Source organism: Rattus rattus, chromosome 3 (assembly GCF_011064425.1).
Source record: "Rattus rattus isolate New Zealand chromosome 3, Rrattus_CSIRO_v1, whole genome shotgun sequence".
NCBI classification, from domain to species: Eukaryota; Metazoa; Chordata; class Mammalia; order Rodentia; family Muridae; genus Rattus; species Rattus rattus.
The window spans coordinates 175,487,452-175,511,960 of NC_046156.1; the positions used below are offsets into that span (position 1 = coordinate 175,487,452).

Sequence of the window (24,509 nt, forward strand, 5' to 3'; positions counted from 1 at the left end):
GAAAGTGTCTTTACCTTACTTGGACTTTTTTTTAAAAAAATCTATTTCTTTTTTGTGACTGGAGTCTTTCTATTATTGTCACGGAAGAGAGAGCATATCAGGGTATTTTATTTCCTTTATCTAGATGTAATCCATTTCATGTGATTTTGTTCCCTTATAATTTAAGTTTCCAAAGACAGAGTTGGCTATGTATGTGTGTATGTATGTATGTGTGCATGTACATATGTATGCATGTATGTACATATGTATGTATGCATGTGTATACATATGTATGTATGTATGTATGTATGTATGTATATATGTACATTTCACATCAGCTCTTATGAACAGAACACTACTCAGAATATCTTAACTTTGGAAGCCTGAAATGTCCAACCACACCTCTTCTGATAGTCATATTACTTATCGTTATTATGATTTGGAGCTGTCATCCAAGACACAACATTCGCCCAAAGTCCTCACCAGTTCCCACAGGATCTACTTAAGGTTAGGTTGAAAGATCAAATATTATGAGATCACAGACGAGAAGAAGGACAGAGCAGCAAAGCAAAGGACAGAGTTATCGGAGCCGATGCGTGAGCTTGGTCTAATTTTCCCTGGGTGTGTTTCTGTTCTTTTCAAAAGTGAAATTAGCCTAATATCTTATCTCAGATGCATCCTCAAGAACTCTGATTATTCCAAAGTACAAATACTGGGTGCTTTCTCTCATTGGAAGAGACTTAAGTGGGAGAGAGTGGGCACACAGGAGGACAGTGACCAGATGAAAGACAAATAATAATGTGTTTTCTCTCATATGCAGGGCCTAGATTTATCTATGTCTATGAACATATATGACATATGTGATGTGAAAGCAGGAGGGGGGAGGCAGGAGAGGGAGAGAGAGGAGAGAGAGAGAGAGAGGACAAATATGAGCCAGAAACATTGATGCACACAAAGGAAAATACTGTAACGAAATCCACTATTTTCGAGGCAAAACTCAGTTTAAGGAAAGCTGAAAAAAGCAAGGTTGGGGACACGCTCAGTTGGTGGGGTGCTTGCCACACAAGCAGGAGGATCTGAGTTGGGATCTCCAGCACAGTTACAGAGAGCTGAGAGTGGCAAGGTGTTCCTGTATTCCCAGCACTGGGAAGCAGAAACGTGCAGATTCCTGGACCACTCTGGTCAGTGAGGCAAACAGTAACCGAACAGATGAGGTACAGGTTTACTGAGAAGTCCTTTCTAAAAGAATAAGGTGGACGGTGACAGTATCCCACTGGCCTCCATATATGTGGACATTCATGTGCATGAACACCCACTCACATACATGCATGTAGAAGTATACCCTGTAACACACAACACACATTTGCCCCTCACCTCTCAAGAGTAATTAGACATTATTTGACAAAGTCTTGTTATTATATAAATTGATTCAATATAGAAACTGTCAAAATAAAGAAAATTGAACTTGCAAAGGTTTTAAATAGTCAAATAAAAGCAATTTCCAAAACTCATTTTAAAATTAGTTGTGGATGAAATCAGTATGATGATTTAGGGAAATATGAAAATTCATAATATTCTCTAGGCAGTTGTTTCAAAGATATGTCTATATTTTTCTTCTCTTCAAAACAATTGTTTTCAGCTCCAGCAATGCAGGATTCATCAGGGAAGGGTTCTTCAAATTTTATATTGACTAAAATCTTTTAAATTGGTACATAAAAGTGTGTTTATAGTTATGGCGTTCCATATGACATTTGGTACGTGCACAAATTTGTGTGCAAATCAAGGTTAAAAGATCTATTTCTTTGTTTTGTGGTAAAAATATTCAAAATTCTCTCCAGCTGGGAGTGTTTTAGACAAGTACTAGTCGCTGATTTCCTTCTGGTTCAGTAACATGAACACTAGGAAGATGGGTCTTGGACAGATTTTAAAAGAATTCCATGCAGAACTGAAAGACATCATTTAGAGGAGCTGATATAAGGAGAAACAGATGATAGACTAAAAGAATTAGAAAACCTCAGATATAGGTAATTAATGCAATGCCTAATTATATGTTTCCCACTATTCTCTACTGGAACCATAACTTTCAGTTAATTATCAGCTCTATCTTGTTAGATGAGCTATCTTGGACTCCCTGTCAAGGTTGAAGATCACTATTGGAAAGGAAAATTGTACTCACTGTCTAAGATGCAAACACTCACTTGGCCAGTAAGGTATTATCTCGTCATCTGCACAGGGTGAAGTGTGCTTCTCCCTGCATTCTGAAATCTACTTGAGCAGTAGCAATGCTGAATTACAGACCCTCTAGAGCCAAACCTTACAATAATTGCAAAGCCCGAGTCCCTGCTCACCTTTCTCACAGCTCAGTGAATTTGGAATGGGAGGTGTCCAGGAGTCTCCCTTGCATGTATACCTCGATGGGCCAGCAACAACAAAGCCTCTGGGACAGGTCAGCTCAATGGATTCCCCAATCTTGTACACACTCTGAAATGGGGAGATGGTCAGGACATCCTGAACAACTGGTTTGAGGCACTCGGTCCCTGCAGGGAGAACAACATCTCAGATGTGTTCAGCGGAGCAGAAGTGACAACAACTACATGCAGATGATGCGTGACCAGAGAGATGATGCCAGTGAGATTTACTGTGTTTGCTCAGCTGTGGTGTCTCTTTTTAATCAGTCAAGTTTGTTGTTAAAGAGCCCTAGCTTCCCCTCAGAAACTCCACTAAAACAAAGCCTTTAATCCTGATAGCAAAGGATTATTTTCTGAGGGGCTAGTCCCACATTCAACTTTTGTCATATCTTTTGAATATTTTTTCTCTCAAGGAATAATTTCTTCTATTCTTCTACCTTTTGAGTTTTTCATCCTTTTAAAGGGTTTATTTATTCTATCTATATGTGTACTTGCTCATGTGTGAGTGTGTGTGTGTGTGTGTGTGTGTGTGTGTGTGTGTGTGTACCACAGGTGTGCCTGGTGCCATGCCTAAAGAGTCAGAGGAGGATGCCCATCTCCTGAAACTGTCTACACAGATGGTTGTAGGCTGCCATGGGGTTCTTGGAATCACATCTGTATCCTCTGCATGAGTAGCAAGTGTTCTCAACTACGGAATCTTCCCTTTATCTTCCTTTTGTCTTTTTCTTAAGGTAAGTTACAACACCGTGAGTGACAGGTGCAGATCATTTTAGTGGACACTGCTCCCAACTCTACATGAGTGGTCCCAGAAGGTGTTTGAGGTCTCTTTCTGAGTCTGGTTTGAGTCTCGGTTTTTACCTCCCTACAGCATGGGTAGTCACAGATAACACATATTTTACTTGGTCTTTTCCAGTAAAGGGTGTAATTGTACCCTTCCAAAAAAAATAGTGGTTTGAAGATTATTTCATCTTATATGAAATTCCAAATCTGCGTATTGTCTTTTGGGTATTTATCCATTTGTTCCCATTTTTACATCACCCAAGGCAGATGCCTGTGGTTAGATAAGTTTTCTGGTTCTATGAATTTCTTTTAGAGGCATACTTCATGGTGCTATGTGTATGAGGCTAATATTCAAGGGCAGGGGAGCTGAAATTTGGTGTTATGAAATATAACATTAACAAATGAGCCCTGTTTACTGTTTCATTCATTATTTTCACCACTGTTTCTTGTTTGCCCCATGCTCACGTTGGCATTCGACATCTCCTTGCCTCCAGGTTCTGTCTGGTAGGCATCTGAAGTACTGGTATCCAACAGCTTTGAATCCAGTGAGACATGAAATTTCAACTTCCTCCCCAACTGAGTACAGTTTCTTTTCATTCTAGAATTAAAACGGAAAGCAGAAATGTGATGAATGTGATGGATTGTCATCTCTGGGTATCTTAGGGTCTCCCTGGAGTCTGCCCAGTGCATACTCTTGGTATCTACTCATTTAACAGCCTTTTAAGATCTACTCCTAAATTCAGTCCAAATGTCTTTTGATTCCTCTTCCATTTCCCCCTCTTTCACCTCCTCCTCCTCCCCCTTCTCTTCCTCCTCTTCTCCTCCTCATTTTTGTTCTTGGATAACTTTTCACCTTCATTCTCTGAATTTATTTTTCTGCCTTAAACTAATTATACTTTTTGCACTTGAATTTCTCTCTGCTTTTGAGTATGATGCCTTTAATCACAGTACCTGGGAGGCAGAGGTAGTAGAATTCTATGAATTTAAATCCAGCCAGGACTACACAATGGGATATGTATGCCTTATAGGTTATAGACAGGCTGCACTTTCTATCTGAGCTTTGTGTGCTTCCAGAGTCTGTGGGGACATGGGCAAGTCCCTCAGGCTCTTGCCACCATGGACAAAAGCAAAAACCAACAGATGAAAAAACTTGCTCCTTGGAGCTTGCTGTGCAAGCATGTCAACCTGATTTTGAATCTTCCCCACCAATGTATAATCTAGATGTGGTGACAACATCTGTAACTGCAGCTTTGGTGGTAGGCAGAGACAGGAGGCTCTCTGGAGTTTGCTGGCCACTTGCTCTAGCCAGTTCCTGGTTGAGTGAGAGGCCTGTCTCAAAAATAATAAAGAAGAAAGCAACAGAGGAGGGCACTTAAAGTTGTCCTTGGGCCTCCATGCAATCCTGTGTATACACATGCACAAACGTGCACACAGACATACAACACACACACACACACACACACACACACACACACACACACACACACACACACAACCAAACAAGCTCTATATGTGATGATGCCTCCTGTTGTGGGTTGACTGTGAAATATTTCTTACAGATTCATTTGTTTGAACCCTTGTTCCATAGACAGTGGTGCTGGTATGGGAGGTTCAGAAACCTTAAAGAAATGGAGTCTAGTGGGAGGGAGTGTGTTCCTGAGGCTCAGGCCTTAGAGATTACAGCCAGTTCACACTTTCTACCTGGGCTCTGTGTGCTTCCTAGTCTGTGCAGATGTGAACAGCCCTCCTCAGGCTCTTACCACCATGGACAGGAGCCTCCCTTGCTGTGGCCAGTTCAGCTACAACATTCCCATCCGAAACCATGAGCCAAAACCCATCCTTCCTGGAGCTACTTCTGTCAGTAATTGTTCAAGGATTTAATCATCTTCATTTTGTCTCCATACACATGTTTACTGGAAAATGGGTCACAGCAAATGAGAAGTGACAAAAATACCTAATGTTTCTAGCAAAGAAAAGCTTTAAGCTCACAGTGCTATGGCTGTTCATTGCATGACCAGCCTATGTTTATGAGAAGCATGTGCCTTTGATATCATGATGAATGGAATGCACTGAAATCGGTTAAAAACCTTTCATTTCCTAGAAGTTGACTAGTCACTATATATATATATACATATATATACATATATATATACATATATATACAAATATATATATATATATATATATATATATATATATATTTTTTTTTTCCCCATATAATGGATAAGGCATTGTCCTATGGGGACTCACTAAAAATTTCAAGATAAAAATAGATCTTGCACTTCTAAAATTATTAGTTTAAACTAACTTGTGCTACTATCCTTACATCCTGCCATTTTTTTCCCCAAAATAAGCCATTGCTTTGAACTCCTGTCTCCATTTCTCTCACGAAGCAATAACATATACAAATACATTGCAATCATTGAGCTCAGAGGGAAGAGACATTCTCAAACACTTTTACCCCAAACTCCACAACCGTTTGCTAAATCACTACCTTGTTTGTTTGCTTGGCTTTATTTTTTGAGATAGGATCTCACTGTACGGTCCTGGCTAGCCTGTAAATCGCTGGGTATATCAAGCTGGCCTTGAACTCACATAGATCCACTTGTCTCTGCCTCCTGAGTGTTGTGATTAAAGATGTGCTCCATCACAACCAGTTTAAATAACTCTTCCTAATACGTTAATTAATCTAGTCTATGGGACTCAGTTACACCAGCAGGGAATGGAGCAAGGGCATAATCTAATTTCATAAGACGATCCATACGCATGATGAATTCCTCTTTAAAGCCTCAGTGGGTTTTTTAAAAATTAAATAACAAAACATTTTAACAGTTTTCACACGCAGCTGGCATAACCATGTTAAACATCATTTAGGCAGCTTGATATGACAATGTGTAATTTTGACATCGATATTCTAAAGCGGGTATCAGAAAATGTTTCTCTATAAAGGGCTTGCATTAGTCAGTTGCTGGTCATAAGAGCGCCTGTCGCAGTTATTCATATTTTCTATTATTTCCTGGAAGCAGTCATAGGTAATAGGTAAATAAATTAATATGGCTGTGTTGTAAAATTTATTTTTTTAAAGTAACGAACTAGATTGAGCCCATAGCCTGTTCTAAAGGATTGCTCTCTGCTCTGTGACTTCCAACCTAGCAGCATTCACATATATTTGTTGATATAGTCTTTTTGAGGCCCCACTTGAGAGTTTGTGAACCAGACTGTGGGAATGGAAGTGGCTGCTCTGTGTTTTAACATGCCAAGACTACTACCCTGGAATAAAGACTGATGAAATGCTTCCGAAGTGCTTCCTCATCTGACCACAAAGCACATACATTAGAACACACAGTATAGGCTACCCACCATGGATATCTATGGTGGCGATTTTGGAGATTTGTATGTTAGCTGAGGTTTGATAATAAATACACTATTGGAAAAAGATGAATTTAAAGGTTTTATTCAATGACTAGAGAGCATGCCTTTTGTGATCAATTTTAATGTTATATATCTGTTAAAGGACTCAATCTAAAGCCACAGAGTCATGTGACAGGACTCACATCTAATAAAAAGCATAGAAACATATCACGACTTAATGAAAAAGATGAAATTGAAAAGATGTTAGAATTGTTTTGACTGCCCAAGGGTCTTCAAATTTCTAACCTAACCAGACAATGCAGAGAACTCTAATGCGTTTGTCCAAGTCTCCTTTATCTCTTGGAGAATGTGCCTTAGAGTCAGAAGGAAACAGTCAGGTCTTAGTTGCAAACTGTTACAGCCATCCGAAGCTACCTTGTGCTGAACCTCCATTCTTCACTTACACAGTCTGACACCTTCTTATGGCTGGAATAGTACAAAGGAAAACATCACCTGACTGCTCCTTGATTGACAGGCATGAAGAGACCCCAGGGTATTCAAGATAAATAGCTGTTCCAGCATTCTGGATATTTCTTTGTACTTTTGAGTCAGCATAATATTAAAGTAGGAAAATAACAACTTCAATTAAAAGAAAACCCATACACTTCGAGTTCTCTTTTTGAACTTCAAACCAAGAGTTACGATCAGGACACTCACCCAGACAAATGCATTTTCTGGGAGAGGTGGCTGAGGACACCCTGAATCTGCTTCTGGCTCAGCAAGGTCTACTTCTTTTATTTCTTCATCATCGCTGATACATGGTTGTCCACTAAAAGGGAAAAAAATAAATATGTACCTGTACACACACACACACACACACATATTCATGCATGCATAGATTAAAGCTACACAGCCAATCCATCTACATATTATCATATACCGATACTGATTAAATACAGAACCTGCTACTGAGTGAGCTAAGGGTAGTAGCAGATTTCATGCTTCTCTAGTATGTTGTGTAGGCACATCTGTAATTCTAAGTGATTCTCAACTAGCAGCGGTAAATGCAAACCAGCCATCCTTTGTTCCCTCGCACCCGACCTTACACTTTTTCCATTATTGAGAATGTACAGTCTTCTTCTTGCCAATGCTTGCCCTCACAGCGCTGCCCTCCTCGCTGTGGCTCAGGGTTATTACACTCCCGGCTCCTTGACCTCCTATAAGCAGCATTGCATGCGCTCCAGGAAGACCAGCAGCCCCAGTTCCCATCCACTGCATCTGTAACAGAGAAAGACCCATAGCCATCCCGGTGCAAGCCATCTTGGGCTTTGAGACCAGGACAACCTGGTCTCCTCACGTTTGCTGTGTGACATGCTTTGTGGGGTGTTGCAGCTTTACGGTGAGGACTGCAAGAAGCCCTGAGGGAAGGGGTCTGGTACATTGTCTGATTCCTTTTCCAGTTCTCACAGGCAAGGATAAAATGGCAACAGATAGAAATCATCTAAATTATTAATACATGTATCAGTGATATATCATACATACAAAACCACACATATTTGCATATATGCATATATATATTATTCATATATATATATATATGAAAATCTTATGAACAATATTGGGGTTTGAGTAGGAATGCTCCCCATGGTCTCATATATATGGATGCTTGGTGATCAGAGAGTGGCACTACCTGAACGGGATTAGGAGTGTGACCTTATTGAAGGAAGTGTGTCATTGGGAGTATGCTCTGAGGTTTCAAAAGCCCAAGCCAGGCTCAGTATCTCTTTTTGGTGCAATTGGATCTGGATGTAGAACTCTTAGCTCCAATATCTGCCCACATGCCCCTATGCTCCCACTCTGCTGATAATGGTCAAAACCTCTGGAACTATAAGCAAGCTACAATTAGATGCCTCTTTTCTAAGATTTGTCATGGGCATGGTGTATCTTCACAGTAATAGAACATTGACTAAGACAGAAGCATATACCAAATTAAACTCTTATAGTTAGTAGAACATATCCTTACTCCTAGGTCTCATCTCTTCTCTGAGAAATATCTGAGTATATTTATGTAGCCATGTATGAAAGCTTTGATTACAGCTTAATTCATCCCTTATTATAAAACCTACTTATACATTACAATACACACACTAATACACTTCTCTAGTAATGTGGTGGTAACATGATGCTTTGAACAATAAATGTTCCCCATAGTTTCTGACATTTGAATATTTGATTTCCAGTTGGCCATCTTGTTTTAGGAAGGCTTAGGAGGAGTGGCTTTGCTGGAAGTAGTGTGCTATTAGGGGTGGACTTTGAAGTGTCAAACGTTGTGTGCTATTTCCACTGTTCTCTCTTTGCTTCCTGTTTCCATAGCATTCCAACCCTCTGGAAATGCAGTCCCCAAGGAAACTCTTCTCTCAGCTGCCTTGTTCATGATGTTTTATCACAGCCATGAAAGAATACGACACAATATCATGTGTTTATTTTATAATGTCTAATGTTATAGGCATTATACTGTGATTCCTTTATATATATCTTAGAACATAATTAAACACACACACACACACACACACACACACACACGCGCCTCAACCCTCGAGTAATAATAGAATTAGCCTCATCTTATAGATGACAATCTTGTAACTTGGAGAGGTTAGATCATTTTCCCAGGGTTATTCAGTTCACAGGTTACAGCGGAGCCTGGCACTGTCTTTGGAACCTAATACTTGGAGACTTGTTTACAATGTAAGGGTTGCCAAGGAGTTTTATTTTGTCAAATTCATCAACCTATACTATATATTTTAAGGGGATAAGGTACTGACCTCACAATCCATTCCCGATACTTACCCGATTTATAATCTGGGGACCGTTTTTCACAGTTCTCACCGTAGGTACCACTCTGACACACACACAAACATTCCGTGCCTGAGAGCCTGGGGCGGCCATTATTAGGACACGGAGCACATTGGCAAGGGTCAAACTTGGCTGCATATTCTTGAAGGGCTTTCCTGAGGTTGTTCCGTTTTGTCACTGCACATGGGATGTTTCTGACCAAGTCGATGATTGGAGCAAGCTGCAAACAGGTGACAGAGATGGCTGTGGTACCTTCTACTCAGGCAGCCAACATTTTGCCAGCATTACCTAGTTCTCATCAAAGCAGTGCTTAACAGAAAAAAAAATCCAAAAATAAAAAACCCTCATATCCCCAAGGAATTATTAGAGAATTCAGTATAGTCAGTTGGCTGTTGAGCCAGGAGAGGAAAGCCTGCTGCCTGAGGGCAGGAGCAGACTGTGTAGAATTAACTGTCCCTGCAGGTCTGCTGTGAAGGAAGGCACATGTTGCTTATTTAGGTTTGCATCGTGTTATTTATTAAGCATCAAACATAAGCAGCGAAAGTGCTGAGCTAGGCCACCAAGAACTACCAGTGCTCATTAGTGCTCTGTTGTTAGCTCATTAACTTTGCCTCAGGCAGGAGGTCTGGAGAGGATGAGGGGAGGTTTCCTTGCTCTCTGCCTATTGATGCACACTGGCTTTTGTTGGAGTGAGATGAGAGAATGCACAGTGGGAGCAAATGAAGAACATGCCATTGGTGAGAGTGGGAGGATTGTATTAACAAAGAAAGTCGGCAACAGTGGCAAGAGGGAAAGCATGCTTGCGCCTTAGCCTCCTCGAAAGCCCAAAGAAACAGCCATGCAGGGTTGTGAGTGCGACAGTGTGGCTCATCTGGGCAGCTGGCTTATTCCTACCATAACTCTTGGAGCTCACATATTTTTCTGCTGTTTGTAAATGGTCCCATGCTCACAATGATCCAACTGTTCTATCTCTATTTAAATAAAATCAACAGAATAGCTTTGGGGCTCCTTTTAGAATGCAGTTATGTCATAGACAAACCTGACTTTAGATGATGTAATATTATACAAAGAATACCATGAGTGACAAAACTCACCTTTTTGTCTAATTATCACAAATATGAAACTGGAAAATCGAATCGATGGCTCTGGAGGCTGGAAACCAAATGGATCTAAAATTTTCCTCATGTGCTCACAAGGTAGAGTTGCGTGAAACCCACCAACCTGAAAGTTATTGTTCCAAGTGAGACAAAGAGTGCTCGCTATTCTCAGGCAAGTGTGAGCCACTTTATTCACCAAATACTCTTAGTATTTCATGTGTGCTCACAATTCTAAATCTTGTCCTAGAACACTCACTTAAATTATAGAAGCGATAGCTGTACAATTTAACATTTTTTTCTAAATGTGCATCATGAGTGTATATTGAAAACAGATATTCTGTCTATCATCTGAAAAGGAAACAGAAAAGGGAATGGTGTGGCATGAAGTCTAGGTCTCTTCAGTCTCACCTCATAATCAACCACAGCAGGGTTTTCTTTCACCGATTCTAACCACTCAGAGAAGACATTCGCCTCTGGACCAGAGCTGCCCTTCTCCCAAGCCAAGGCTGCTGCCTGCTGACTCCTCCCGCCCTGGACCAGGGATATAGATTTCTCTGATCCCTGTAAAAAGGAACCTGAAAGATGATTCAAGAAAATGATCCATTTGATTTTATCGAAAATTCATACTTCAAAGACAAGTCAGTTTTCTTAAGAGGGCAATGTAGAGAGCATAGTCAGGTCCTGCCAAGAAGGAAGCTCAGAGGGAAACGTGAGGGAACATTTTCTATCTCTACAGGGAGATTAATAATACAAATTACAGTAAGGACGCCAATGGTGCCATTTAGTCAGCACGGGGTACATACCAGGTTCTTCACACACATTACCCTACATAATTGTCGCGACGATGCTAAGTAGATATTACTGTCACTGCAGACACTGAAGCTGAGAGCAGTTTGTTTCGAAACACATAGTTAGCCACAGGCTGCAGTGGACTGCACACGCTCCCTATTGTCCAACTGCTCTGCTCTTGACGATTTGAAGCCAACTTCCCAGCTTTGGATTTATACTCCCGCAAGTATGGAGACTGTGGACTAACACAAACCATGTACCTTCTGACTGCTATGGTAGAAACTTAGCAATTACAGTCGCCCCCTCCACCCCAAAGGTGATAGAATGTTTTTAAACTTAAAACTTTAAATATGGGTGAGGAATAAATAGAGAGAAATAGAATGGAATGACAACCAGAGATATGGCTGGGAGTCAGCAGCGTCACTCTGGTCTCCAGAGATTTTCAACCTCTGGGTTGTGACCCTTTGGGTGTTGAATGACCCTTTCACAGGGGTCACCTAAGATCACCGAAAGACACAGGTAGTCACATTGCAATTCACAAAGTAGCAAAATTACAGTTATGAAGTGGTAACAAATATTATTTTATGCCTGGGAGTCACCACAACATGATGAACTATATTAGAGGGTCACAACATGAGGAAGGGTGAAAGCCACTGCTCTAGACTTCCAGTAAAAGTTAGCCATGCCATTATAGTCAAAAATATTCTCAGGTGAGATGGTATATAGAATAGGAGAAATACTCGCATATGAAGTAAGAAGTCTCAACCCTTTCAAAGAGAGGTTATAAGAAAAATTCTTTTAGATGCCTTTGTATTTATTTTTGTTGATCAAGAGAGTGGGGGGTTATGTTGATGTGTTGATTGACATGACAGTGACTGTCATGTTGCTAATATTTGAATTCATACAACATAATCCACAAACAGATTGATCCCAATACAAGTTACATATACTAGGATTGGGGTCTTAAGGAGTGAAAATCATTAATAGAATTCTACTAACTTGTTCTTAACAGAATTCAATTTCAATATACTCAGGGCCCTCTGCTTGCAAGGCAAGCATTCTACCGTGAAGTTATATCTCTAGTAGCCTTTTATCATGTTTTGCATGGTCAACTACAAAGCCCAGTGACTACAAACTCAGTGTTTAATATAGGGCAGATATTGTTCTTCGTGCTTCATGAGGATTCTCACGATATATTTAAAGTAAATACTACTATTATTTTCATTTCATGTGTGTATATGAGAAACCATAGAAAAGGAAAGATTAAGCTCTTGATGTTGGTCACATAGTGAATCAACACTGGAGACAAAGTTTGAATTTAGGCAGGGAGCGGCCCTGCAAGGGCACCACTTAGTCAGTGTGTTCAGTGTATGTCACAACTAGGAAAACACTCCTTTCAAATGTTTCTTTTCAAATAATTAATTAGCCAATTAGTTAATTCACTTTACATCCTGACCACAGTTTTGAGTTTTCTGATTTATTCTTTTCTCTCTCCCTACAGCCCTGACCCTGTTTTCCTGGAGAAGGTACTGCCCAATTTTGTCTGCGAATATTGACTGGTAATGTCTTTTTCTTTGTTTATTTGTGGTTCACACCATGTCAGTTTACTGGAAAAGTCAGTCTCTTTTAATTTAATAATTTTAAGAACTCCAAAAAAATTTCTTTAATTCTGCCACAGTTTTCAAGTTTAAAGATGAAATGTGATGACTCCTATCCTACCTATTAACAGCCTCCTGATTGTTAAGTGGGATAGTGAAAATTTTTACTAGGATCAAATTCAAAGATTTTAGCAGGGCATGCAAGAACTGTTTAATTTCTACCAGAGCTCTTTTCAAAAGTCAACTTTATTTTACAAATTTATGCCTAAGTCAAATTGACATACTTATTATTAGTTTGTGTGTGTTCCTTCTTTGTCTCCCTCTGCTTTCATTTCCTGATCTAAACTGCCAGTCATAATTATACCTGCCTCCCAGACTCCATGGGGATTAAACACAAGAAAAGATCAGCTCACACATAACAACATAGTGCCTGGGATATAGTAAGAACTTGATGAGTGTTGATTCTTCCCTCTTCCCTCTTTTCCTTCCTCCTTCTCCCACCCCTTCCTCCCTCATTCTCTCTTTCTTTCTGGCCTGTCATGTGTATTTGTAATCCCCTAAGTACAGAGAACTTAGAGATGGTGACGATGTCCTAGATTCTCTTAAAGGTTAGTAAAAAATAAGAAGTAAACACAGAGCAGTGTGCTGGATGCTGCGATGGCATGGGTGCAGTGTACAGTGTGAACCCGTGGGAGAGCACCTGGCCTAATTATAACAGTGGATATAGTAGTTGGGAAAAACCTCCTAGACTGTCTCCTAAAAATTATAATCTCAAGATTGGGTGACCTCAAAGTAAAGACTCACATTGTTAGCATAGTAAACATTTAAGCAATTCAGTACTCCTCATTCCCTTTCCTCGGTGGTTATATATATGAGATGATTGTATTCTCGGGGCCTCATTGGGCACACTGTCTCTACCCTTAAGTTCTATACTCACTAGGTTAAACATTTGATATTAATTATTTTGCTTGTATTTCTAACTTCCATATTCCCCAGTTTTCTCCTGATTCAAGCTGCATCATGGGCTTTACATATGAATTGCCCTGGTTTAGGGAAGACAGGAAGCATTGTGTTTTGAATGCTCAAATACACTTTTATAAATCTGGTAGGAATCATAGATTGGAAGGCAATAATTTTCACTGTGTAGGATCAGTATCTGAGGGAAAAAAGTCATTGTCTAGCTCTTAATATTTAAATGAAAATTCAAAAGCCAAGCCTCCTATGACTCAGAACTGGAAGTTAAAATATTAATTACAGAACGACAGAAATATACAATGACTTGGGCCATTTTCCTTTCCAAAGGACAAAATGTTTTGAGCTGTAGGATGGATGGAGATCTGGATTTGATATATTCCACAATGGAGAAGGAGGGTTCTTTTACTCTGAGTTGAGTTTTGGAGGGCTTAGTGGTACTAGAGAAATCTGATAGAAATAAATCTGTCTCTCATTTTTTTTTCTAGTTGTGTGTGAATGGATATTTTCATCTACTGGTGCCTGCAAGTTAGTGCTGATTTCTTTTAAATGCCATTTATAGTTATCTGCTATGTGCATCACATAGTTTGGACTTTGCAGAACCTAGAAGAAAATGAGGAAATCTTCAATAGCTTCAAGTTGTGTAGACACAGACTGTCTCTACAGAGACCCTGGGCTCAATAATCACAGGCCTAGGAATGATCAGCAACACTAGACAGGTCCTCTGCATGTCAACAAGGACCAGAGCAAGTGCATGAGCAGAAATGCAATGTCAACAAGCTAACAAAGATCTAATTCATTCTCTGATGCCAGAGGGCCCCAATGCTTCCTCAACAAGTGTGCATGTGCTCATGTGCATGGACAACTACATACTAAAACTAGCCCTGGGAATCACCAAAGGGTAACAGTCAGGGTCCTATATTTGGCTAAAAAGTAAAAATGAAAAGCCAGAGTGACAGATTTACATTCCACTGCTAAGTTTTTATTTTTCTACTATTTAGAAGTAATGGGAATTTGGAAGATATGTTGGGTTCTGTTTAGGACAGAAATCCTATCCATGAATGTGTGGATTATTCCATTTCTTCTTGAATGGAAAAAATGGTTGACTATTTTATACACATACATAATAAATTTTACTAGTTCAACCTCCCATTTCTCTCTTTTATACCTTCTCTGGACCACTGGTTAATGTGTTGCTCTCCTATTTTCATGGCTTCTTTTTGTGTGTGTGTCACACTAAAGTCATATCTGAGCATGTGTGGGGAGTAGAGCCAATGGAGGAAAGTAATTCCCAGCTGTAACCACAGGCCAATCTCATGGGGGTATTTTCTCAACTCAGGCTCCCAATGACTCTAGCTTGTGTCAAGTTGACATAAAACTACCCAGCTCACTATTGACTTTCAAAAAAAAATTATATTGTGAAATGACCAGTCTGTTTTACATACTATTTTCTACGTTTCATTTTTTGGAGGGTAGAATATAGTATAAATGCAGTTGCCAACTTTATTATTTTTATTTTGATTATGCTTAACACAAATATACACATACACACACACACACACACACACACCTGATATGTTCTAATACTATATTTAGCATTTTCTACTAATTATTGCAGCAAAAAACATTTGTATTTGCTTCTCATCTGTATTCCTTGTGAGAATGCAAATTCCAAGTTCTGGAGTTTCTGTGCTTTAGCTTTTGTGTGTTGAGAGCAGAATGAGCATTCAGTGAGGCTGGTAAATGAAGAGAAGAATTTTAATATGAAGTAGAAGTTAGTGATAGTTTCAAGGCATAGGCGAGAACACGAGTGGTTTAGATGATTGGAAACGTTTGGCTCTGGAGAGAAAGAGGTAAGGTCTTAGGCTCCCATCCAGGTGGGACCAGGGCACACTTGCTTTTGGTTTTCAAATGCTGTCAGGCCTATTTTGTTCTCTTTTCTCCATCAAGACCCTTGTGGCCTCTTAAGGGCACAGTTTTGTTCAGTTTGATTTATTTCAGAGCTGTGACTGTTGGAATGGGTGGCACAGGCTTCATTCCTCATAACGGCCTCTTGGGAGAATGCTCTGAAAAATTGCTCTAACTGTCTTTACACCTTTCTGGAAAAGAAAAGCTAGCTATTGGCTTTCTCCACAGTTCTACAGAGAGTAGATGCCCTTTATCCCAAACCTCAATTAAGGTGAATATATAAAGAATTGAGGCTTTTCCTGTATTCTTTTCCTTTCTAACTTTTTCCTCAGACAAGATTGCACACTGTCCAAGGTCATTGAAATCTCTGTTTTCTTGGACAACTCATATTAGAAGGTAGTATTCTCTATAACTCTCAGACTCTTATGAACCAAGAAAACTAATTTGTAAGAACCTTTAAAAATCTGATAGCAATAAAGCCTGCCTAAATCCTAGAACAAACACTTTATAGTTTATATTTAAAAAATCCCCCTCTAAAAAGTTATCCTTCTATCCACAGAGAAACTTGACTCTCATCCCTCATCAAAGAAGCTTCCTTTTGCAACAGATAGAGGCAATTACATAGCTCCACAGCTGACCAAAATGAGATTAAGTGGCCATGGCATGCCCAGTCTCAACTGGTACATCGAATGTAATCCTACACTAGGGCTGAGGGAAGATTGGTGAAAAGAGATCAGAGGTTGCAAAAGCCAGAGAACCAGTATGCCTGCTGCTGGATACTACCTCCTAGACACACCAGGGAACCCATAAAATCTCAGCATGGTTAAGGAAACAAGACCTTATAGTGATAATACCAGTCAGCATGCTGGGTGGGTGGAAGCATTTCACAAGGTTCAATCTCTAGATGAAGAACTATAGGCAATTGGTACTGAGAAAGGAGAATCAGTATTCTTTAGAGTTGAGTATCCCTAAGTTGGATAATCCCAAGTTATTAGCACTAAACATATGTCTATATGAACAACACTATATGGACTCAGTAGGTTTTATATACAAATGCATATATACATGTATTAATATATATGTTTGTGTACATGTAAACATATATATGTACAAGTATATAATAATTATAGAGGAAGAGAGGTCATAAATTTGAGAGAGGGTGGAGGATGGACATGGGAGGAGTTGGGAGGAATACAGAGGGGTAGAAATATTGTAAATAAAGCACGTATATATGAAATTCTATAACCACCCTAAATTAAATAAAAACATAACAAAATTTTATAGTATAACAATATATGAACAAGTGATTCAATTTGTTGCATTATGTCATGAATATAATTTAGGTTTTACGACATGGAATTAGATCAAACAAACCCAGACATGTTTCCCCTTAGCAGAGGGGCAATCAAGATCAAATGATTGCTGATAAATCAATAATGACTACAAGAAAATTATCCAGGGATAAGAGTAGAAATTGCAAGAATCAAAATGTTTACTATGCATAAAAGTAGCACTAATCTCTAGTCCTCCAACTTAGAAAGTTAAAACAGTAGGATAAGGAATTGGAAGACAGACTGAGGCTCACAGGGAGACCCTTGCTAAAGGCTGAAAACAAGAATGGAGTCTTTCATGGCAGGCTTTTAATAACAAGCTAAAGCCAAGAAGTTCTGGAAAAATGGTTTCCACACATGGTTACCTGACGATAACTAAGTGCCTTCTAATCTTGTCTTCTATTTGCACTCTGCTTATGATATAGGTTTCAGACATAGAGGTGTTTAATAACGTTCACATTGAGTTATAAGTGTATGTGTGTGCTCCTATGTGTAAAATTAGGCCAGAGAATTACAGGTAAGAAGCTATGGTAACTCTCAACCAGTTGCATAGCTTCAGGATGCTATCCATGGTACATTACGAATCTTATCAATACAAGATAATGGGAGGTAGCAAGGGACGAAACCACAGGGGCCCTTTCATATGTTGCATTATAAAGATGCTTCTGTAAGATGGATTATTATAAAAGGAGTCAGTACACACTTGTTTGTAACATCACATTGTCAATGACTGGTACGTTCTGAGTTAAGCTCCCCATTCTTCCTTTCAGCCCAGATACCACACGTGGATCCATGCTTGAATCAGGCAAACACTAACTAAATCCAGTGTTCCTAGAAGGGTCTGAGTCCAGTCATTCCGAAAACGGGGGACTAGTGCAAGGAATGTCAACAGCAGACATCCACCACAAGTCACGGAGATGTGGATGACCATGTGACCAAAGGATGGGACTGAATGCTGGCATGATTGACAACTCTCGTTGCTGTATCCATTACCCTCATCCTTATAGACTTTGCTGGTTAGGCGTAATGCAGTTTCCAACATGCCAGTCTTTTTGCCTCTCAGACCTGAGGTCTGAGTAAAGTAGAACTTAAAAGATTCAAATCCTGTCTCTGCGCATGCGCCTTTGTGGTGACAGATGGCATGAATTCTAGCATTCTCGTTACAAATCTATGTTTTTAACACACACACACACACACACACACACACACATACACACACACACACACACGCGCGCGCGCGCGCACGCACGTTTTAAGTTTCTTAGTAGGGTTGTGGAGTTTACAGTCATGCTTACTTTTCAATGCCCGATAAAGAGTTCTACTTATGAGAAAAATCAATATACTCTTTGTTGAATCGAACAGCCTAAGAATAAGAGCACCTTATCCATGTCTACTTTTAAAAGTAGTGCTTATTTTTTACTTTCCCTCACAGCACGTGGTGTTTTGAGGTCAACAAAAAAATATAAATGAAGACACAGCGGTCACGTGAAATATGGTTAAATGACGGGCAGGCTCAGGACACACTGGATAGAGTGCCCACAGAACACGGTTACCTTTGTACTTTTCAGACAGCCTATTTGTGGTGCACCGGTCTTCCTTGTATGTTTTCGTAAAAAATAAGAAGCGTTTCTTTGTTTCATACCGGACACAGTTTCGAGTTTCTTCTTCTGTTAAACCTGGAAAATAAACACAGGCAAACTCCCCTGAGAATGCACCGTTGAGAATTCAAGGAAGCGAACCAGGCAGCTCCGGCTGCTCTCGGGGCTGGATATGATCACCAGCTTTTGTCCTGCTCAGCTCTGATAGACTCTTTTGCTCTGAGATTCAGCCCCACGTGGCTCCCGAGGAAATTGCAAGTGAGAGAGATTCTGTGAGTCTTCACTTTTGATGCATCTGTGAGACTACTGTAGCCCATCCCGTGGGGATCTTGTCTCCTCCAGCCTGCCCTTGTTGTTGCACTACACAATGGAGCGTTCAGGTTATCCTTACTGCTGTGCACTGCTTCTGCCCTGGGCATCAAGTCTGCTTCTCACTGTGACGCACATTTTGGACCCATAGCTGCTTTTGAGAGACAGAACCACTTGGCTTGTCTTGGCCACCTGTCTATCACTTTCCTATTTATTTGGGCTTTCTCCCCATCAACTCATTCCAAAACCTTTTTTTTTTTTTTTTTTTTTTTTTATTATTATTAACTTGAATATTTCTTATATACATTTCGAGTGTTATTCCCTTTCCCGGTTTCCGGGCAAACATCCCCCCCCCCCCCTCCCCCTTCCTTATGGGTGTTCCCCTCCCAACCCTCCCCATTGCTGCTGCCCTCTCCCCAACAGTCTAGTTCACTAGGGGTTCAGTCTTAGCAGGACCCAGGGCTCCCTTCCACTGGTGTCTTACTAGGATATTTGAGGTCAGAGTCCAGGGTCAGTCCATGTATAGTCTTTTGGGTAGTGGCTTAGTCCCTGGAAGCTCTGGTTGGTTGGATTGCTGTACATATAGTCTTGAGCTCCTTCAAGCTCTTCCAGTTTTTCTCTGATTCCTTCAACAGGGTCCTGTTCTCAGTTCAGTGGTTTCCTGCTGGCATCGCCTCTGTATTTGCTGTATTTGGCTGTGTCTCTCAGGGCGATCTGCATTCATTTTGATCATCCGTCTTGAGTTTCATTTGTTCTAGGCATCTAGGGTAATTCAAGCATTTGGGCTAATAGCCACTTATCAATGAGTACATACCATGTATGTCTTTCTGTGATTGGGTTAGCTCACTCAGGATGATAGTTTCCAGTTCCAACCATTTGCCTACGAATTTCACAAAGTCATTGTTTTTGATGGCTGAGTAATATTCCATTGTGTAGATGTACCACATTTTCTGTATCCATTCCTCTGTTGAAGGGCATCTGGGTTCTTTCCAGCTTCTGGCTATTATGAATAAGGCTGCGATGAACATAGTGGAGCACGTGTCTTTTTTATATGTTGGGGCATCTTTTGGGTATATGCCCAAGAGAGGTATAGCTGGATCCTCAGGCAGTTCAATGTCCAATTTTCTGAGGAACCTCCAGACTGATTTCCAGAATGGTTGTAGCAGTCTGAAACCCCACCAACAATGGAGGAGTGTTCCCCTTTCTCCCCATCCTCGCCAGCATTTGCTGTCACCTGAGTTTTTGATCTTAGCCATTCTCACTGGTGTGAGGTGAAATCTCAGGGTTGTTTTGATTTGCATTTCCCTTATGACTAACGATGTTGAACATTTCTTTAGGTGTTTCTCAGCCATTCGGCATTCCTCAGCTGTGAATTCTCTGTTTAGCTCTGAACCCCATTTTTTAATAGGGTTATTTGTCTCCCTGCTGTCTAACTTCTTCAGTTCTTTGTATATTTTGGATATAAGCCCTCTATCTGTTGTAGGATTGGTAAAGATCTTTTCCCAATCTGTTGGTTGCCGTTTTGTCCTAACCACAGTGTCCTTTGCCTTACAGAAGCTTTGCAGTTTTATGAGATCCCATTTGTCGATTCTTGATCTTAGAGCATAAGCCATGGGTGTTTTGTTCAGGAAATTTTTTCCAGTGCCCATGTGTTCCAAATGCTTCCCTAGTTTTCTTCTATTAGTTTGAGTGTATCTGGTTTGATGTGGAGGTCCTTGATCCACTTGGACTTAAGCTTTGTACAGGGTGATAAGCATGGGATCTGCATTCTTTTCTACATGTTGACCTCCAGTTGAACCAGCACCATTTGCTGAAAATGCTATCTTTTTTTTCCATTGGATGGTTTTGGCTCCTTTGTCAAAAATCAAGTGCCCATAGGTGTGTGGGTTCATTTCTGGGTCTTCAATTGGTTCCATTGGTCTATCTGTCTGTCTCTGTACCAATACCATGCAGTTTTATCACTATTGCTCTGTAATACTGCTTGAGATCTGGGATAGTGATTCCCCTGAAGTCCTTTTATTGTTGAGGATAGTTTTAGCTATCCTGGGTTTTGTTATTCCAGATGAATTTGCAAATTGTTCTGTCTAACTCTTTGAAGAATTGGATTGGTATTTTGATGGGGATTGCATTGAATCTGTAGATCGCTTTTGGTAGAATGGCCATTTTTACTATATTAATCCTGCCAATCCATGAGCATGGGAGATCTTTCCATCTTCTGAGTTCTTCTTCAATTTCTTTCTTCAGAGTCTTGAAGTTCCTATTGTACAGATCTTTCCCTTGCTTGGTTAAAGTCACACCGAGGTACTTTAAATTATTTGGATCTATTATGAAGGGTGTCATTTCCCTAATTTCTTTCTCGGCCTGTTTCTCTTTTGTGTAGAGGAAGGCTACTGATTTATTTGAGTTAATTTTATACCCAGCTACTTTGCTGAAGTTGTCTATCAGCTTTAGTAGTTCTCTGGTGGAACTTTTGGGATCACTTAAATATACTATCATATCATCTGCAAATAGTGATATTTTGACTTCTTCTTTTCCGATCTGTATCCCCTTGACCAACTTTTTTGTTGTCTGATTGCTCTGGCTAGAACTTCCAAGAACTATATTGAATAAGTAGGAGAGAGTGGGCAGCCTTGTCTAGTCCCTGATTTTAGTGGGATTGCTTCAAGTTTCTCTCCATTTAGTTTAATGTTAGCAACTGGTTTGCTGTATATGGCTTTTACTACGTTAAGTATGGGCCTTGATTCCTATTCTTTCCAGGACTTTTATCATGAAGGGGTGTTGAATTTTTTGTCAAATGCTTTCTCAGCATCTAATAAAATGATCATTTGGTTTTGTTCTTTCAGTTTGTTTATATAATGGATCACGTTGATGGTTTTCCGTATATTAAACCATCCCTGCATGCCTGGGATGAAGCCTACTTGATCATGGTGGATGATTGTTTTGATGTGCTCTTGGATTCGGTTTGCCAGAATTTTATTGAGTATTTTTGCATCGATATTCATAAGGGAAATTGGTCTGAAGTTCTCTTTCTTTGTTGGGTCTTTGTGTGGTTTAGGTATAAGAGTAATTGTGGCTTCATAGAAGGAATTCGGTAGTGCTCCATCTGTTTCAATTTTGTGGAATAGTTTGGATATTATTGGTATGAGGTCTTCTATGAAGGTCTGATAGAATTCTGTATTAAACCCATCTGGACCTGTGCTCTTTTTGGTTGGGAGACCTTTAATGACTTCTTCTATTTCCTTAGGAGTTATGGGGTTGTTTAACTGGTTTATCTGTTCCTGATTTAACTTCGGTACCTGGTATCTGTCTAGGAAATTGTCCATTTCCTGCAGATTTTCAAGTTTTGTTGAATATAGGCTTTTATAGTAAGATCTGATGATTTTTTGAATTTCCTCTGAATCTGTAGTTATGTCTCCTTTTTCATTTCTGATTTTGTTAATTTGGACACACTCTCTGTGTCCTCTCGTTAGTCTGGCTAAGGGTTTATCTATCTTGTTGATTTTCTCAAAGAACCAACTTTTGGTTCTGTTGATTCTTTCTATGGTCCTTTTTGTTTCTACTTGGTTGATTTCGGCTCTGAGTTTGATTATTTCCTGCCTTCTACTCCTCCTGGGTGTATTTGCTTCTTTTTGTTCTAGAGCTTTTAGGTGTGCTGTCAAGCTGCTGACATATGCTCTTTCCTGTTTCTTTCTGCAGGCACTCAGCGCTATGAGTTTTCCTCTTAGCACAGCTTTCATTGTGTCCCATAAGTTTGGGTATGTTGTACCTTCATTTTCATTAAATTCTAAAAAGTTTTTAATTTCTTTCTTTATTTCTTCCTTGACCAGGTTATCATTGAGTAGAGCATTGTTCAATTTCCACGTATATGTGGGCATTCTTCCCTTATTGTTATTGAAGACCAGTTTTAGGCCGTGGTGGTCTGAGGCTTGCATGGGATTATTTCTATCTTTCTGTACCTGTTGAGGCCCAGTTTTTGACCAATTATATGGTCAATTTTGGAGAAAAGTACCATGAGGAGCTGAGAAGAAGGTATATCCTTTGCTTTAGGATAGAATGTTCTATAAATATCTGTTAAGTCCATTTGGCTCATGACTTCTCTTAGTCTTTCTCGTCTCTGTTTTAATTTCTGTTTCCATGATCTGTCCATTGATGAGAGTGGGGTGTTGAAATCTCCTACTATTATTGTGTGAGGTGTAATGTGTGTTTTGAGCTTTAGCAAGGTTTCTTTTACGTATGTAGGTGCCCTTGTATTTGGGGCATAGATATTTAGGATTGAGAGTTCATCTTGGTGGATTTTTCCTTTGATGAATATGAAGTGTCCTTCCTTATCTTTTTTGATGACTTTTAGTTGAAAATTGACTTTATTTGATATTAGAATGGCTACTCCAGCTTGCTTCTTCCGACCATTTGCTTGGAAAGTTGTTTCCCAGCCTTTCACTCTGAGGTAGTGTCTGTCTTTGTCACTGAGGTGTGTTTCCTGTAGGCAGCAGAATGCAGGGTCCTCGTTGCGTATCCAGTTTGTTAATCTATGTCTTTTTATTGGGGAGTTGAGGCCATTGATGTTGAGAGATATTAAGGAATAGTGATTATTGCTTCCTGTTGTATTCATATTTGGATGTGAGGTTATGTTTGTGTGCTTTTCTTCTCTTTGTTTTGTTGCCAAGGCGATTAGTTTCTTGCTTCTTCTAGGGTATAGCTTGCCTCCCTATGTTGGGCTTTACCATTTATTATCCTTTGTAGTGCTGGATTTGTAGAAAGATATTGTGTAAATTTGGTTTTGTCATGGAATATCTTGGTTTCTCCATCTATGTTGATTGAGAGTTTTGCAGGATACAGTAACCTGGTCTGGCATTTGTGTTCTCTTAGGGTCTGTATGACATCAGTCCAGGATCTTCTGGCCTTCATAGTTTCTGGCGAAAAGTCTGGTGTGATTGTGATAGGTCTGCCTTTATATGTTACTTGACCTTTTTCCCTTACTGCTTTTAATATTCTTTCTTTATTTTGTGCGTTTGGTGTTTTGACTATTATGTGCCGGGGAGGTGTTTCTTTTCTGGTCCAATCTATTTGGAGTTCTGTAGGCTTCTTGTATGCCTATGGGTATCTCTTTTTTTTAGGTTAGGGGGAAGTTTTCTTTATGATTTTGTTGAAGATATTTACTGGTCCTTTGAGCTGGGAGTCTTCACTCTCTTCTATACCTATTATCCTTAGGTTTGATCTTCTCATTGAGTCCTGGATTTCCTGTATGTTTTGGACCAGTAGCTTTTTCCGCTTTTACATTATCTTTGACAGTTGAGTCAATGATTTCTATGGAATCTTCTGCTCCTGAGATTCTCTTCCATCTCTTGTATTCTGTTGGTGATGCTTGTATCTACAGCTCCTTGTCTCTTCTTTTGGTTTTCTATATCCAGGGTTGTTTCCATGTGTTCTTTCTTGATTGCTTCTATTTCCATTTTTAATTCCTTCAACTGTTTGATTGTGTTTTCCTGGAATTCTTTCAGGGATTTTTGTGAGTCCTCTCTATGGGCTTCTACTTGTT

The 24,509-nt window shown here is 39.8% G+C and overlaps 1 protein-coding gene across 1 annotated transcript in view; it reads right to left on the reverse strand.

The window, feature by feature from the left end:
• C6 (complement C6) overlaps positions 1 to 24,509 on the reverse strand; it is a 67,131-nt gene that overhangs the window by 12,525 nt on the left and 30,097 nt on the right. The window contains exons 8-14 of the mRNA XM_032896841.1: positions 18,620 to 18,742; positions 10,877 to 11,043; positions 9,366 to 9,591; positions 7,625 to 7,796; positions 7,236 to 7,347; positions 3,633 to 3,765; positions 2,328 to 2,516 (exon numbers count right to left, since the gene is read on the reverse strand). Of these exons, the coding sequence (XP_032752732.1) occupies positions 2,328 to 2,516; positions 3,633 to 3,765; positions 7,236 to 7,347; positions 7,625 to 7,796; positions 9,366 to 9,591; positions 10,877 to 11,043; positions 18,620 to 18,742 (1,122 nt within the window). The remainder of the gene's footprint in view (positions 1 to 2,327; positions 2,517 to 3,632; positions 3,766 to 7,235; positions 7,348 to 7,624; positions 7,797 to 9,365; positions 9,592 to 10,876; positions 11,044 to 18,619; positions 18,743 to 24,509) is intronic.